The 16,438-nt window shown below is 62.1% G+C and overlaps 4 protein-coding genes across 11 annotated transcripts in view; 3 read left to right on the top strand and 1 right to left on the bottom strand.

Moving 5' to 3' along the window:
- NLGN3 (neuroligin 3) overlaps positions 1-2,610 on the top strand; it is a 30,429-nt gene extending 27,819 nt beyond the window's left edge. Inside the window, exon 6 of the mRNA NM_001173521.2 lies at positions 332-2,610. Within this exon, the coding sequence (NP_001166992.1) occupies positions 332-1,169 (838 nt within the window). The 3' untranslated portion in view covers positions 1,170-2,610. The remainder of the gene's footprint in view (positions 1-331) is intronic.
- Positions 2,611-5,368: 2,758 nt separating this feature from the next.
- On the top strand, positions 5,369-7,840 carry GJB1 (gap junction protein beta 1). 2 transcript variants are annotated; one of them, XM_025149469.3, is made up of 3 exons: positions 5,369-5,417; positions 6,083-6,198; positions 6,845-7,840. In XM_025149469.3, the coding sequence occupies exon 3, from the start codon at positions 6,857-6,859 to the stop codon at positions 7,694-7,696; it is 840 nt and encodes a 279-aa protein (XP_025005237.1). In that variant the 5' UTR covers positions 5,369-5,417; positions 6,083-6,198; positions 6,845-6,856; the 3' UTR covers positions 7,697-7,840. The 2 variants fall into 2 exon arrangements, with proteins under 2 accessions (XP_025005237.1, NP_989702.1); NM_204371.3 differs by lacking the exon at positions 6,083-6,198.
- A 379-nt stretch (positions 7,841-8,219) lies between these two features.
- Positions 8,220-9,704, top strand: LOC428702 (gap junction alpha-3 protein-like). The gene is made up of 2 exons (XM_015278408.3): positions 8,220-8,361; positions 8,573-9,704. The coding sequence occupies exon 2, from the start codon at positions 8,577-8,579 to the stop codon at positions 9,462-9,464; it is 888 nt and encodes a 295-aa protein (XP_015133894.2). The 5' UTR covers positions 8,220-8,361; positions 8,573-8,576; the 3' UTR covers positions 9,465-9,704.
- Positions 9,705-10,132: 428 nt separating this feature from the next.
- The window catches only part of ZMYM3 (zinc finger MYM-type containing 3), a 31,322-nt gene continuing 25,016 nt past the window's right edge, over positions 10,133-16,438 (bottom strand). For all 7 annotated transcript variants that reach the window (XM_040700030.2, XM_015278406.4, XM_015278403.4 and 4 more), the window contains 8 exons: positions 15,889-16,035; positions 14,987-15,090; positions 14,423-14,591; positions 14,150-14,301; positions 13,310-13,424; positions 12,111-12,365; positions 11,902-12,019; positions 10,133-11,513 (listed from right to left, as the gene is read on the bottom strand). In XM_040700030.2, coding sequence (XP_040555964.1) covers positions 11,315-11,513; positions 11,902-12,019; positions 12,111-12,365; positions 13,310-13,424; positions 14,150-14,301; positions 14,423-14,591; positions 14,987-15,090; positions 15,889-16,035 — 1,259 coding nt within the window. In that variant the 3' untranslated portion in view covers positions 10,133-11,314. The remainder of the gene's footprint in view (positions 11,514-11,901; positions 12,020-12,110; positions 12,366-13,309; positions 13,425-14,149; positions 14,302-14,422; positions 14,592-14,986; positions 15,091-15,888; positions 16,036-16,438) is intronic.

Genomic DNA, 16,438 nt, shown 5'->3' with positions numbered 1-16,438 from the left:
CGGTCTGCACTTGAGCGAGGGGTGGCAGGGTGGCAATGAGTCCCTTGTACCTGGAGATCCGTGGGCCTGGCTCCTTGTGCTCCTGCCTTGGGCAGGGTGATGGGGACCCGGCATGGCTGTAGCCGGCGTCAGCCCAGGATGGGGCTCCAGCCACAGCTGAGGGCAGGGCTGTGGGAGCAACTTGGTCATGGTTATCATGGGTGAGGCTTGACTCAGGGTTTGGGATGCTGCCCATCTGTGCCTCCCTTTGTTTATCCGGAGGTAGCTGGCTCTTTCACCTCGCCTCTCCGGCTCTGCCCGACGCTAGCTCTGTTTTGTCTGTGTCTCGCAGGGACCCCAACAAGCCCGTCCCCCAGGACACCAAGTTCATCCACACCAAGGCCAACAGGTTTGAGGAGGTGGCCTGGTCCAAGTACAACCCCCGCGACCAGCTGTACCTGCACATCGGGCTGAAGCCGCGGGTGCGCGACCACTACCGAGCCACCAAGGTGGCTTTCTGGAAGCACCTGGTCCCCCACCTGTACAACCTGCACGACATGTTCCACTACACCTCCACCACCACCAAAGTGCCGCCGCCCGACACCACGCAGAACTCCCACATCACCCGCCGGCCCAACGGCAAGATCTGGACCACCAAGCGCCCCGCCATCTCACCCGCCTACAACAGCGAGAACGGGAAGGAGAAGTGGAGCCCGGAGCAGGAGGCGGGCACCCTGCTCGAGAGCCCCCGCGACTACTCCACCGAGCTGAGCGTCACCATCGCCGTGGGCGCCTCGCTCCTCTTCCTCAACGTGTTGGCCTTCGCCGCCCTCTACTACCGCAAGGACAAGCGGCGGCAGGACACGCACCGGCAGCCCAGCCCGCAGCGCGGCGCCGCCAACGACATCGCCCACGCGCCCGACGAGGAGATGCCGTCCCTGCAGGCCGGCCAGGCGCACCACGAGTGCGAGGCCGTGCCGCCCCACGACACGCTGCGCCTCGCCGCCCTGCCCGACTACACGCTGACGCTGCGCCGCTCCCCGGATGACATCCCGCTCATGACGCCCAACACCATCACCATGATCCCCAACTCGCTGGTGGGGCTGCAGACCCTGCACCCCTACAACACCTTCGCCGCCGGTTTCAACAGCACGGGGCTCCCGCACTCACACTCCACCACCAGGGTATAGCTGCCCGCGGCCGGCGCACCCCCACGCACGCACGCACACGCACTCGGCAGACACTGGCAGAGGGACCGGCGGGAGCCCCCGGATGGACGGGCGGACAGACGGACGGACGGGTGGCGCACACGGACGGCGTGACACCAAGCCCAAACCTGCGGGCGCTGCGCACCGCCGGCCGCCCCGCTTCCCTCGGCGCTTTCTTTCATTCCTTTCTAACTTTGAGAAGTGCTTCAACTCTCCGGCTCCCGGCAGGAGGGCCCCACCGGTGCACCGGGGCTGTGCCCCCCGATGGGGACACGGCATCCCCCGCGCCCACCGAGCACCCCGAGACGGGCGAGCAGCGGTGCCGGGCATCCCTCTTGGAGGAGGTTCGGCATCCAGAGCGCCGTGGATAAGGCTCCGTCACTGTGCCATGGTGCTAAGGGCAGAGGCAGCGGGCAGGGGCCCGGCCTCGCGCTGGGTGCGGGCGCTGGGAGCCGGGGAGCCGCCCCGCGACGGGGACGTGGCACCTCTGCCCCCTCTTTGCGCTGCAGAGAATCTCTTTTGTGTCAGTCGTTTCTCTTTGCAGAGACGTTTTTTAAAGCAGATCTTTAGTTCTTTACACACTAACGGAGTCGCCGCGTTTTGTCCTTTGTAAAGATTTTAAACCAAGTGTTCTTGATATAAAATAAAAAGCCAGTTAGAAGAACCCCAGCGTGTGTGCGCGGTGCCGGCCCCGACGCGGCCCCACGGCCCCAGTACCCGCGCACGGGGCCGGCGGGCACCAGGCACCAGGCAGGGCCCTGCCTCCGCGCTGCAAGGCCGCGCTCTTTTGTATTTTTGATATTCTCCCTCCTCTGTCACCCGTGCCCACGGATCTCAGCCAAAAAGCCCACGCCAGGGCCCGGCCACGGGCACCCCACGGCCCCTCGGCCCCATCCCAGCCCCCAGTCCAGTGCCACCCTCAGCCCTCTGCGGGGTCACCCGACGGGGTTGGATGCGTGCTGCCAAAGCGCAGCCACCCACTGCCACCCTGCCCTGCTCCCCACCTCGCCACCCCCCCATGCCAGGGTGTGCCACCGGGGACAGGGCGCCTGTCCCAGGGCTGGGGCACCCGCAGAGCCGGTGATGGCTGCAGGTAGTGGGGAGCTCGGGGCTGGACGTGGGGAAGGAGCTACCCGGGAGCAGTGAGGGCAGGGGTTTGCTTGGCCCCCAGCGTGGTCACCCTGGGCACAGGAGGAGGGGACGGGTCCCGTGTCCCCACAGGGATGCCACCCTCAGCCCCGGTCCGGCTGGCAGACGCTGCCCGCGCTGGCAGCCGTGACGCACCGGTGCCGGCCGGCCCCACACAGCCCCACATGGTCCCACACAGCCCTGGTTTGGGGTGAGGCTGCTGGTTGGAGAATGTATTTATACCCTGTCACCCGCTCAGAGTAACAAATTCCAAATAAAACAGAAGTGATATTTTTAATAGCGGTGTGTCTTGCCTCTCCTTGAAACGTGCAGGGGATGGAGCACAGGGATGCCCCAACCTGGGGGTCCCATTGGTCCCGGCACCCACCTGGGCAGGGGTGCCACCCGTCCCCAGCACTGCTGACACTGGGGGCACCGTGGGGCCCCCGGACGTCCCAGCCCTTCCGGGTCCCTGTGGCATTGAGGCCCTGTGCAGGACCTCACCCACCCCATAGGCACCCCACCGTGCCCCCTCCCACCCTGCCCAGCCCTGCTCCCCTCCCCCTGCTTGCCGATCAGAAATCTGCTGGTTTCATTGCTTTTTAATGTAATTTCCACTGGAGTTGCCATGGCAACCAGGCATGGGGGCCTGAATCGCCTCCAGGCAGCGCAGCAGCAGAGCTGGGCCAAGGGCTGGGGCTGGGGGGGGAGCGGGGGGAGGCGGGCGGTGCTGCATGAGTGCTGCTTGGAGGGTCCTCATCCTGCAGCCAGCACGAGGTGGGGGGCACCCAGGGGCAGCCGACCCTTTGCCATGGGGTTGATGGGGGGATGCCCAGCTGGTATCCTTCCCACCCCCCAAATCCTGTCCCTTCAGCCCCACTCAGCACTGCCCTGAGCTTGGTGCCCTCTGCTCAGACCCACCCAGCGCTCCCATCGGATGCCGCCTTCAGTGCCAGCTGTAGGAGAACTGGGATGGATGGAAACCCTGGAAACCCACATTGGTCCACGGGGGACGGGTTGCCATGGTGATGCCATCGCTCCACGGCGCGGCTCCGGCACAGCCCACTCACTGCAGTGCAGGCAGTGGGGCCAGCGCTGCCCAGGGGATGGCAGCCCACCCCAAAGACCCCGGGGACACTGCCAGCTGCCACCCTGCAGTCCCCTCCACGGGGTGGGGAGGTGGGTTCCTGCCCCACAACAGGAGCTCCCCCTGTCCTTCTGTGCCCCATTCCTTGCCTTCCCCGCATACCAGCACAGCCACCCCAGCAGGACCCCGGGTGCAAGCTGGTGACAGGCGACACGCTGCCATCGAGGTGCTGCTTCTGCCACCCTCCCCATCCTGCTGCCATCCGCTCTGGGTGTCCCCAGTCAGCAGAGAGCGGACACCACATCCCTGAGAGCACACGTGGTCAACATCTGCGTGAGGACACGGGATATCCCCGGCTCCGGGGATGTGGTTGGAGCTGCGGGCAAAGAGGAGCAGAAGGGAACTGAACTGTGTGAGCGGCCACTGTGTGCCCGTGGTGCGCCGGGAGCCACCGCCAGTGGGAGCGCAGCAGCACAGCCGTGTCGTGGTCCTGGTCCGTGTCCTGCTCTGTGTCCCGGTCCGGCTCCGGGCCCCCGCCCCCCCGGCTCAGGGCCCAGCCACACAGCACAGCCATTGCTCCATGAGCGCTGTGCTCCCCTGACCTCGCTCTGCAGCACAAAGCATTTCTGTGCCGTCTGCGCCCTTCCCGGCAGAGCTGGCTCCAACGAGGGGGATCTGCCTCTTTGGGGACGCCCGCGATGCCATCACTGCAGGCAAAGGCAGCTCTGACAGCACTGCCCGGCACCGCTGTGCGTCGGTGGTGGTTGGACATCGATTCCCTCCGTCACACCCCGACCCCACGGCCGCGTCAGCCCGGTCCTGCAGCCGGATCCCATCCCGGCACAACGCCTCCCCGTACCCACAGCCTCACACATCGCCACCGTGCCGCCAACCTCCGGATTGGCGTCACCACCCGTGAGCCCACGTCTGCTCCTGGCGGCCAAGGGCCGGTCCTGCCCTCGGAGTACAGCCTGTCCCTGCACGAGGGCTTTGCACAATGTTTTGCTGCTGTACAAAGGGCAGCAGAGGCTGATAGCACCAACACATCCCCACTTGATGCACTCTGTCCTGGGGTTGCTGCTCGCAGTTCTCCTCCTCCACCTCAAGCCTCATCCCCACCTCCATCCCCATCCCCATTCCCACCTTCATCTTCATCCCCATCCCCATTCCTATTCTAATCCTCACCTCATTCCATCACTATCCCCATTCTCATTCCCATTCTCCTTCTCACCCCATTCTCGCCCTCATTCCCATTCCCATCGCTACCCCTACCCCACCCCAACCTCATCCTCATCCCCATTACTACTCTAATCCTCACCTCGTTCCATTCCATCCCCATCCCATTCCCGCCTTCATCTCAACCCCATCTCCATTCCCATTCTCATTCCCCCATCCCCATCCCCATCCCTATCCCCATTCCCATTCCGACCCATCCCGGCCCCGCAGCGCCCTCTGCCGCCGCAGTTCCGCCTCCCAGCGCGGTGCGGTGCGGGGGGCAGCGCTGACTCAGCTCCTTATCGGGGACGGCCGCCCCTCCCCGCCCTCAGCCCCATCCCGGGCCCCGCAGCCCCGCGTTGCCCCCACCCCAGCGCCCCTCCGGCCCCACCGCCGCGTCCCATCTCCTCGACGGGACCTTGGAGCGGCCGCAGCGCGGTTAATGGTTGACAGAGGCTGTTTGTTTTTCCCTTCTGCACTTTTTCCCATTAAATTTGGGCGTCGGGAACGACCAACGACGCCCCGGAGCTGCTCCGTGGGGGTGCGCGGGGCCGCCCGGCTCCTGCCCGGCAGCGCACGGCTCACGGAGGGAACGACAGGATGGGACGGGGCCGTGGGGCGGTGCGGTGACCCCGGACACGGCGAGGGGAGCGGGGCACACCTGCGGCGCTGGGACGGAGCAGCGGGCCGGTTTGGGAGGGGTGGGCGGCGACCGAGGCGGTATAAAGTCCAGGGTGCAGCTCCGGAGGCCGCGCTGGGAGGCGTGCGGGACTGAGAGCGTCGGCCGTCCCCTCGGCGAGGTGGGTACCGCGGGGGGGTGGGTGGGGGGGACCCGGGGTCGTCGGGCGCGGGGAGGGCGACGCGCGGCGCGGTTTGCTCGGCACCGTTTGCTCGGCGCCCGATCCGAGCGCTCGCATCGGGGCTGCGGTGGCGGCGCACGGAGGGCATCGCCGCGCTATCCCCGCCTTCGTCCCCACCGTGCCACGTCCGTGCCAGGCCCTGAGCCGGAGCCGTGCCACGCGTGCTGCTCCGAGCCCGGGGCTGGCGGCGAGACGCGGGGACCCCTCTTCTCTGAGCACGGGAAGGCACGGCTGGCACCATCCCCGGCCCCGCGGTGCCGTCGCTGCCGCACGGGGACGCGGCTCGGCTCAGCCCCGTGTCCCCGCACGTGGCTGCACTCGGTGCTGGCCGTCCCGGACCTTCCCCGCTGCCACGTCCCGCCCGCCGTAGCCAGGTGGCTGCCGACCCGTAGCCCCCCCCCCCCCCCCCCCGGTGGCGGCAGAGGGTCCACATCCGTGCTGGGCGCGGGGCGAGGTGGGAGCGGGGACGCAGCACACAGGGACTTTGTTTGGCCGGGGTGGGCGGAAGTCGGGGCGTTGGATCTGAATGCTAAAGTGTGTTGTTCGGGAGCCCATAAAGGCTCCATTGTATGCAAATAGTTTATAAAGCAGCATATGACTTCCAGTGCAGGGCAGTGGTGGACAGAGACGAGGGCAGGCGGAGCAGAGCTCTCCTGCGGGAGACATGAGACCTTAGAGGGGCCTTTGGGGGCAGCTCAGCGGGACTCTTCCTCGCCACCAGGTACAAACCAGGGGCATGTCCCCGCTCCCAGCCCCGTGCCTGGGTGCAGAGCAGCCCCCAGTGCTGCTCGGGGCTGGCACTGGGGGTTCGTAGGGCCAGGCAGGGCAGGGGTGGGGTGGTACTGCAGGGCTGCACCCCCCGGGCTGGGGATCCTCAGCTCTGCTCTGGGGGTGTGCGCGAGGCAGCACAGGGAGCGGGCAGAGCTCAGTGCTGGGTGTGGGGGGGGGGGGGGGTCTGGGAGCATCACCCCCACCCTCTGCAGCACCTGCGGGTGGGGAGGAGGGCAGGAGGATGGCACCGAGCCATCCTGGGGCGGAAGGGTCAGCTCTGCTCCCACATGGGGGGAGGCAGAGGGGCCCTGCAGCAGCTCCCGGCCGCACGCTGGGAGCCCTTTGACCCTCTGCCGTGGGGCTGGGCTGGGGGCAGGGGGACGGCAGAGCCACGGGGCAGAGCGCTGCCCTGAGCTGTGTCAGCAGCTCCTGTCCTGCTGTCTGTCCGTTCTGCTGTCACGCTGTCTGCCCGTCCATCCTGCCCACCACCCGCGGTGCTGCAGTGGCCGCTCGCTCCCGTGTCCCCCCACCACCGTGGCGGCTCTCAGCTGGGGACCGTCCCTCTCCTAACGCCGCCTCTCGTTGCTCCCTGCCAGGCGTGAGGAGCCATGAACTGGGCCGGCCTCTACGCGGTGCTGAGCGGGGTGAACCGCCACTCCACCGCCATCGGGCGCATCTGGCTCTCCGTCATCTTCATCTTCAGGATCATGGTGCTGGTGGTGGCGGCCGAGAGCGTCTGGGGGGACGAGAAGTCCGCCTTCACCTGCAACACGCAGCAGCCGGGCTGCAACAGCGTCTGCTACGACCACTTCTTCCCCATCTCTCACATCCGCCTGTGGGCCCTGCAGCTCATCCTGGTCACCACGCCGGCCCTGCTCGTGGCCATGCACGTGGCCTACCAGCAGCACCAGGAGAAGAAGCTGCTGGTGATGACGGGCCACGGGGACGCCAAGCACCTGGAGGAGGTGAAGAAGCACAAGATGCGCATCGCGGGATCGCTGTGGTGGACGTACGTCTGCAGCGTGGTCTTCCGGCTGATCTTCGAGGCCGTCTTCATGTACCTCTTCTACATGATCTACCCCGGCTACCAGATGGTGCGGCTGGTCAAGTGCGAGGCCTACCCCTGCCCCAACACCGTCGACTGCTTCGTCTCGCGGCCCACCGAGAAGACCATCTTCACCGTCTTCATGCTGGTCACCTCCAGCGTCTGCATCGTGCTCAACATGGCCGAGTTGGTCTACCTGGTGGTGCGGGCCTGCACGCGCCACAGCCACCACAACTCCAACCCTTCCTCGGGGAAAGGCTCCTTCTACGGCCACAAGATCTCCTCTGAGTACAAGCAGAACGAGATCAACCAGCTGCTGAGCGAGCAGGACGGATCCCTCAAGGACATGCTGCGCCGCAACCCCGGCCTGCAGGAGAAGGGCGACCGCTGCTCCGCCTGCTGAGCCCCACGCCGCCCCACAGCCCTGGGAAGGGCACACACTGCCCTCGTTTTGCGTATTGCACGCCCGGTGCCGGCCCTCCTGGACAGCGGGATGGGGAGGGCAGGGCTGCCGCTGCGTGCTCGGGCCATTAAATGTCCATTCTCAGGTGCTGCCTCCCTGCTTTGTGCCCCGGGTGGGGATGCGGTGCCAGCGTGGGGTGCCCACTCCTGAGCAGAGAGGAGCAGCTCTGGGTGCACCCAGGCTACCACTGCTCCATGTGCAGGGCTGCCCAGCCCCATACCCGGGGGTTTGGAGGGCTGCGGTCCCTGGGTGCGGTTGCAGTGGCAGTCACGGTGCCCCAGCAGCACGCGTACGGGAGCGGTGACCCTCTGGTGGCATTGAGCACCAGCCCCTGCAGCCCCACAGTATATTTAGAAAAGTGCCCAGACCAAAAATAGAGGGGAAATTTTTCCCCCAGTGGCTGCTTCATCTGCCAATCACAACAAAAAAAGCCAATGGGGCCCGCAGCTGCATCACAACCCGCTAACCCTCTGCCCACCGTCGGGTAGATGGACGGATGGACGGAGCCGGGTAGACCTGTCCGCGCTGTGATCGCTGGGGAAGCGGCCTCAGAGCGTCCCACACCGCTCCGGTGACAGCGTGGGAGCACCCACACACCCACGACGGTGAGGGGTCCCCGTGCAGGCGGTGTCCCCACGGCAGCCGTGCCCGCCCCACTGCTGGGGCTGCTCCTGCTGGAAGCTCCCCACACCGCGTCGGGGGGTTTGGGGTGCGCGAGGTGGGGGCAGCCCCAGTGCGGGTCCCTGCATGCCCACCCCGGGGATGGGGCTGTGGTTGGGCACGTGTCCGCGTGTCTGGAACGTGGCTGTCTTGCAGCGCCATGGGGGACTGGAGCCTGCTGGGGAGGCTGCTGGAGAACGCCCAGGAGCACTCCACGGTGGTGGGGAAGGTTTGGCTCACCGTCCTCTTCGTCTTCCGCATCCTGGTGCTGGGGGCGGCCGCGGAACGGGTGTGGGGTGACGAGCTGGCCGGCTTCTCCTGCGACACGCAGCAGCCCGGCTGCCAGAACGCCTGCTACGACAGCACCTTCCCCATCTCCCACCTGCGCTTCTGGGTCCTGCAGATCATCTTCGTCTCCACCCCCAGCCTGGTGTACCTGGGCCACATCCTGCACCTGGCGCACCTGGAGGAGAAGGCGCAGCAGCAGGCGGCGGCGCGGGGTGGCGGCGGGGCCCGGCGGCAGCAGGGACAGCCCCGGATCCCAACACGGGACACCTGGGGCCGGGTCCGCATGCGTGGGGCCATCCTGAGGACGTACGTCTGCAGCGTCATCTTCAAGGCTCTCTTTGAGACGGGCTTCATTGCGGGGCAGTACGCCTTGTACGGGCTTGAGCTGAAACCCCTCTACACCTGCAGCCGCTGGCCCTGCCCCAACACCGTCAACTGCTACATCTCCCGGCCCACCGAGAAGACCATCTTCATCCTCTTCATGCTGGGGGTGGCCTGCGTGTCTCTGCTGCTCAACCTGGTAGAGATTTACCACCTGGGCCTCACCAAGTGCCGGCAGCGGCCACGTCCCAGATCCCGCATCCTGCCCGGCCCTGGTGGCCTTGCGGGGTCACACGGTGCCCGCTTCACCTTGCCTGGTGGTGGCAACCCCATGGATGCCAGCAGACCCCACCTGGCACCCCTGGGGAAGGCTGGTGCGTGGCTGGGGGTGGCCAGCGGGTCCCGTGGGAAGGCGCGAGCTGGGGACCTGGCAGTGTGACCGCAGCTGGTGCCTTCCAGGATGCTCGGGGATGGGCGATGCGTGGGCTGCTGCGCTGTGCCATGGTGGCCACAGTTGCGGTTCCCATCTCCAGGACCTGCCAGGCCTGTGGTGCAGACCCCACGGCCAGGATGAGAGCTGAGCGTGGCCTGGGAGCAGCAGGACCAAGCCGGGGCAGAGGCAAACCCCACCACCCCAACCATCGGCCCTGAGGAGCAAATAAACACCCCCTGCACCTCACTTGACTCCTGCTCTGCCCACGGGCGCTGTGGCATCGCTGTCTGAACGTCCATCTCATGCATGACCCCAAAGGCTGGGGAAGGGCCACCGCCATGCTGGGCTGCAGTCCTGCGGGTGGGGAGCAGGCAGGATGAAGGGCAGGCAGCACAGCAAGGGAGGGATGGAGAGGAGATGCGTGGTGGCAGCTCGTCCTGCTCTCCTCCCCCAGGGCCACGCTCTGGCTGCAGGGATGTGCTGAGCTGGGATCACCCACTATTAAGGGGACAGGGGCCCTTGTGCCCAACGGAGCCGTGCAGCACCCGTGGGAGAAGCCAAGCCCAGGGAAGGGAGAGTCCCAGCCCCACAAGCAAGCTCCCCGCTGACGGAGCTGAGCAAGGGGCTGCATGCCAGCGCCCACCCCCCGCATGGGGAAAGCAGGGGCAGCCAGCAACTTTCTGCAACTTTATTTGAAATGAATGGTTTCCAGAGACACAGGGTTAGTCCTAACGCCCTGTTATCACTACAACAAGACTGGTGAGTGGCTCACTCTCCACATGGACACAGAGAACAGAGGGCCCCAGGCCAAGGCCCAGAACAATATATACAGGCTCAACAAACAGTGCTGAGACCCATGTACAGCTCAGGAAAACCAACCAGAACACGAGGAGGGGCGGGAGGCAGCAGGGAACAGCACAGCAGGAGCCCAGCCCGCTCTGGGCAGGGCACTGGGGCCCTGCAACTTTGGGAGGGAGGAGAGGCCAAGCAGATCCCCTCGCTTCTGCCAGCAGCTGCCTGAGCCTGGAGCAGGAGCAGAGGGACCCGCCACTGCCACCAGCACCCCAGCCAGCTTGCAATGCCGGTGGCACCTCGCCCTACGGAGGGGGCTACACCAGGAATGGGGACAGTGGGGAGGGAAGGGCAGCACTGGCACAGACCCGTGTCACTCGGTTTTCTGCCGACTCAGAAAACACTGACAAAATTGAGGGAGACAGCCCAGCTGGGTCTCTGACCCCACGTTCCAGCACCAACTTCATCTGCTCCCAACAGCCAGCCCTGGCCACCCCCCGCCCCTGGAAGCAACTCTTCCCCTCTCCAACGGCTCACACTCTGCCGGTGGTGCTTCCCTGCTGCCCTGAAAACACTGTCCCACTGCAGCAGGGCTACCGTTCCTGCCGTGCCACGTGCAGCTTCTGTGAGCTGATGCCAAGGGAAGGGGGAATTTAAAAGCCTCAGAGCCTGCTGGTCCCAGGCAGCGCTCTGCCATATTGTGTGGTTCCTGCCTCAGGGCACAGGGAGAAGGGGTTAGTGTCAGAGCTGGGGGTAGGGGCTGCAGCCCTGGGGAGCGGGAGGACGGGGAGGAAAAGGGGCCACCACCCTGGTGGCTTTGCCACCTCTGTGCTGCAGGGGTTGGCCCCAGGGAAGATGGCCCACCTGGCACTGGGACAGGGCTGAGCGCAGGCGCCACGTAGGTAGGAAAGGCCTGTTACGAGCAGGATGAGATGTCTTTAACAATGTGGGGACAGCACTGCTGCAGTCCCGGCCCCACGCTGTGCTGCACGGCCCCCAAAACAGGAGTCATGGAGATGAGGTGTCCAAGGCTGGAGCAGAACGAGCCCAGCAGCACCTTGTGCTTAGTCCATATCATCCTCCAGGCTGCTGAGCCGGCTGTGCTCCTCGTAGATCTCCCTCACCACCAGGATACGGTTCAGCATGCTTTCCAGCATGCTCCTGTCCATGGGGATGACTGAATACCAAAGTGGGGACTCGGCGATGCACGACCTCTCAGGCTGCAGGTAGAAGATGTCGCTGCGGTTCCGCATGCTCTCAGGACTGAAAGGAGAAAGGAAAGTGAGGCCAACCACATCAATAGCAGGGGCTCAGAAAGCCTGGCTTGCCCTCTCCATCATTAAGGGGGGCTCAAGTCTCTCATCTTCTGGGCAAGACAAGGCCATGCACTGTAGTCCTCACTCCAAAGTAAACTCCCTAACCAATAAAGCAGACGTGCCACACACCCCTCCACGTCTTTCAAGAAATATGGAATGAAAGCAGACACAGAGAAGTGTTCTCTCAACCACAGCCTACAAGCAGGGCAGAGCCCGGTCAAGGCCTTAACGCTCATGGAAGAACATGCAGAGAGCGGCAGCTACTCCACTGGGTCTCCCCGAAACTGAAAGGCGGCCCCAAAACAACACAAGGCTCTGACCCAGAAAAGCCTCACCATTTAGAGAGATAAAACTCATAGAACTTGACGGGGCATCGAAGCGGGTTCATCTTGTTCTCCCGCTGCTCCAACATTGGCATCTCCTCCTCACGCTTCCTCTTTCCAGTGCTACCATCTGCAAAGGGTGGGGGACAGAGTAGGATCACAGCTGGGACATGACGGGGAAGGCAGGGAGAGGGACAAAGAGATGTTCTGTCAGAGCCTACCTCGGCCTTTCTTCTGCTTGGCAGGAGCACAGTAGCGGATGCTCACCATCTTGGTGACGCCACGGGCTGTGGTGCACTTGCGGGACTGCCGTACCACGTTGGTGAAGGAGAGCTGCATGTGCTCCTCCGCTGTCTGCAGCCCAAAGAACTTAGTGTTGAAGAACATAAGGGTGTTGAGGAGCACAAAGGGTGAGTAAACGCCCAGCTGCTTGCACTCCCAGAGGTGCTCCTCCTCGACACGTGAGAAGACTGTGTCTGTAATACAGAGGAAGAACCAGGTCAACACCCACAGTGGCCTCGTGTTCTTTCAGGAGGGAACTAGAACAATGTGCCTGCCAGCAGTGGCTGGGAGCCAGCCCCAGGCATCTGAAGCACGTGGGCCTGGAGCAATCCCTTCCCCTCCAACTTCAACTCAGTGCTGACACTTCACAATGCCCGCTTTCCCACGAGGTTCCTCCTCCAGAGCCATCAGTGGACCCTAACCCTGCCCATTCCACAGCACAGGCGAATCTCAGCCCAGGATCCCAATAAATCCTAACAGCTCATCCCTGTAAATGGCCATGAAGTGGACTCCAGGTCAGTGTTCCACCTCACTACGTGAGATAATAGAAAAGCCAGCTCCTCTCTAGACACACAGGTCTGGAGCCAAAGGCCTCCGCCTGGAACAGCCATCGTACAGAGGAGAGGCTACAGCAACTACCTGTTTACAAGACACTGTAGGGAAGGAAGCCCAGACTGTGGCATCATGGAAGACCTCTGCAAAGCTCTGAGGCAATCTGTTCACAAGGTAGCGTGGCAGCAACCATGGCCAACGTTCAGAACAGTGTGAAGGGCTTTTCCACAGACTGGGAAGGGAAAGACATGGGCCACCACACCTGTTGGTTTGGTATCCCCCTTACCAAAGGGTTTGGACACCACTGAAATTCGCTATTGTAAAGGTTAGAACTGCTCTAAGAAACAAAGCAGCCACGCTCTGCTCCCAGCCAGCCTGACTCTGGGAAACAAAGTTGCTGAGGCATAAACCAGACTGGATCTGCTGTCAGCATGGGTCAGGATGACCCTAAAACGCAGTGGAACAGCACTGCCTGTGCCAAGAAAGAAAACTGAGGCTGGAGGAACGCAAACAGACTGGAGGATCCAAGGCAAGAAACATAAATGGGTTATGTGTGTGTAAGTCAAGGTAATATGGAGACACGTACTGTTTGGTAAGACTGTGGGTTGCCAGCCACTCAGGGACTTGTTCAGCTCCTGCACGAAGGTCAGGTAGTAAAGGTCTGTAAATATATTCACCATACGATTGTTCTCAAGCAGGTACTAGAAAGAACAGAACACACAGTCAAGAGAGACAGCAGGACCTGGAGTGCAAACCCTTCCCATAAAGCCCAGCATACACAGAGAGCCCAGGCTTGCACAGGCAGAGTTGCAGAGCTATAAGCATCCATTCCTGGAAGCTGTGAGAAACTGCACGACATCACAGAGCAGAGTTGATGAATGAGAAGGAACTGAGACTGAATTTGGAAAGCTCGTTCAGCCTTCCTCTAGGATGTGCTCCTTGGGTGCAAGGACAGGGAATGCCCATCACCTCCCACTGAGCTCAGGAACAAAGACTACACCAGGTAGGTTGCTGTGATAGGTCTCCAGAAGGCAAAATAAAGGGTAAGGACTCCCCCTCACTAGATGTGACCCCCAGGTCTGGCTGTGAAGGAAGTAGGGATGTATGGGAACTGCTGAATCACGGCCTGAACCTCTGATTGACCACCTGAGGCGAGTGCTGAGTCAGCTGCAGGGGCACAGGTGAATGCAGTTTCACCTGAGTGACTGGAAGGGGTGGAACCTGGCTGCACCCCACAGAGACCCCATTTAAGGGCTGACTCCCAGGGAGGAAGGATCTCTCTCTACCTGGAGGTCACTCCTCTTGGAGCCCTTCCACGAGCCCAGGACACAGGTAAGCTCTTTATTTCATTACTCCTTTGTAATGTGATAATCTCTCTGGTCCTATGCCTGTTTGCCATACACAAGGACAACAAGCCTTCCCTCACCTGCTGGATGCCAAGGCAAAGGTAATAGATGCTGTCTGGTTCATAGCGCTCTCCATTGGGCCGCGTTATTTCCTTGACAAACTGAGCCAGGCCGTAGTTGAGTTCAGCTGCTGTGCAGGCCAGGATGTCTTCTTTGATCCTAATGGGCTTGGCTGTGGAAACAAACACAGCAGTTTCAGACAATATCCTGCAAGGTGAGAAGCACCTCAATGGGCTGGGATCCAGCTGCTGGGAGGTGTCTGCTACTTCACCCCATACAGACAGGACACTTACGGCCAAAGCGCAGCTCCTCTCCCTTGCTGGTCTCTCCCCCTGCATACTTGGCTTGCACCCAGGACTTCCAGGCATTCACACCATATGAGTAGTTCAGGGCTGTGCAGCTGGGCTGACTGCTCATTGAGTCCCGGGAACAGCTTTCAGAGAGCACCAGACGCTTCTGCCCCTGCAGAGAGGTCTACTGTGAGATTAGGCATGTACCTGGGACAGATGCAAGATTCCCAGCTGCTCCTCAGACTTGCTGGCAGCTCGTTCCCTCCCAATGTGCCTGTGCCAATGCCAGCAGGCATCCTTCTGCTGACAGCCAAGCTAACAAGACCCATTAGTTATGAGAACCACAGGCAGGAAAGAGGCTGGTTCTCACATGGCACGTTGCATTCAGGGCTGCTCTACAGTAACAGGCACATATTTCCATTCAGAGAGTGGCCCCCAGGCCAAGTATGCCCTGAAGGGAGGGAGTACAACCTCCCCAGCACACCTCACCTCAGACTACATCCCAGATGGCAGCTCCCACTCCAAATCCACAAGGCTTTGAGCAGGCAGTACCCATTAAGATCTCACCTTTCGGACAGCACGAGGCAGCTCTTGCTCTGTGGACACATCTTCTGGGCCCACCAGCCCACAGTCAAAGAGGAAATCCACACTAGGGTTGATGTATAGAGGGTCTGAAAGGAAACACAGGAACAGGAGATCAGCTCAGACACCTCACCAACAGAGATAACAGTCAGGCATCTAAGACCAGTTGCCATTCTGGTCTGGTTCTTACAGCCAGCTGTAGAGGGAACATGCAGCCCAAAACCTCATACCCTCCACTTCTACCTGGCACAAACATTTATCCACAGCCCAACAAAGGAAACACTATCACCTGCCAGAGCTGCACGATTTCTCAGACTAACCAGAACCCAAAATGTTCTGCAACATTTGGAACATCTCTCATCCCTTCATTCCAGGCCAGCAGTGGTGACAGCCTGGTACAAATACCCCAATTCTCTGTCCTCTGCTGCTGCTATACTGCCTCAGCACTGCTGTGTGTGTCTGTCCCTTCTTCCCAACCTTCTAAGCTCTGACAGAGGCACACAGCAATTCTGCCATTTCCCAAAATGCCAGGCCTCTCTTGGGCTTCGCCGGATCCTCTGGAATCATTATCTGTAAGCACACATTACCTTCGCCCTACGCTTTGTGCTGTTAGAATCAGCTTCTCATTCTCCTTTTCCTGCAGACCTATGTCCTCGGGAGGTCAGTTAGTTAAAAAACAGACTTGTTCAAAAGTGGTGGTCTCACCCCTGCTGTGAGCAGTCATCTGCAAGACCCTCAGCTCCTGGCCTCAAGCAGGGTCAGTCAGAGTGCATGGGGAGGTAAGTTCACACAGGTCTTAATGCTGCTGGCAAAGGTGGGCTGAGGGCAGCAGGAGGAGCCTGCTGCAGCATGAGCAGCCCCACATGCCTGCTTCACCTAGCTCTTACTCTTAGGGAAGTCAGCCTCCAGGTCCTGGCCTGGCTCATCGAGGACGTTTGCCATCTTGACAGCCATAGCCAACACATCGTCCCTCGCCGGTCCAAACAGATCACAGTCCTCCAGGAGACCCTCTGCGCTCTGGTTACTCACCAGGTCTGCAATGCAAAAGTAGATCAGAAACATAACTTTCCAAAAACTGTTTTGTCTCTTTTCCTCGTGACAGCTGGAAAATGAAGTCAGGCTCCCTAGGGTACAGTCCTGTGCTCAGATCAGCCCCATGACAACTGCACTGTCCAGCTCTCCCTGCACAGCAAGAAATGGGACCTCTGTCCTCATCCCGACACAGCCCCAGCCACCGGGGCTTGAGGAATGCAGCCCCCAGCTAAAAAGATCTGTGAGGTCAGGACTGCTGGTCTTCTGGCTGGGGAGCTACTGCAGGTAAGAGCCTGAACAGCCATGTGAATACACTAGTGGACGTGTGCCAAGACTGGCACTCCCAAAGCAGACAGTGGCAGACACTGCTCCTTGCTGCAGCTCTCCCCTCCTGGTACTTCCGCA

The sequence above is a fragment of the Gallus gallus genome, chromosome 4 (assembly GCF_016699485.2).
Source record: "Gallus gallus isolate bGalGal1 chromosome 4, bGalGal1.mat.broiler.GRCg7b, whole genome shotgun sequence".
NCBI classification, from domain to species: domain Eukaryota; kingdom Metazoa; phylum Chordata; class Aves; order Galliformes; family Phasianidae; genus Gallus; species Gallus gallus.
Note: the sequence above shows the minus strand (reverse complement) of the source record. Positions and strands in the feature narration are given on the sequence as shown.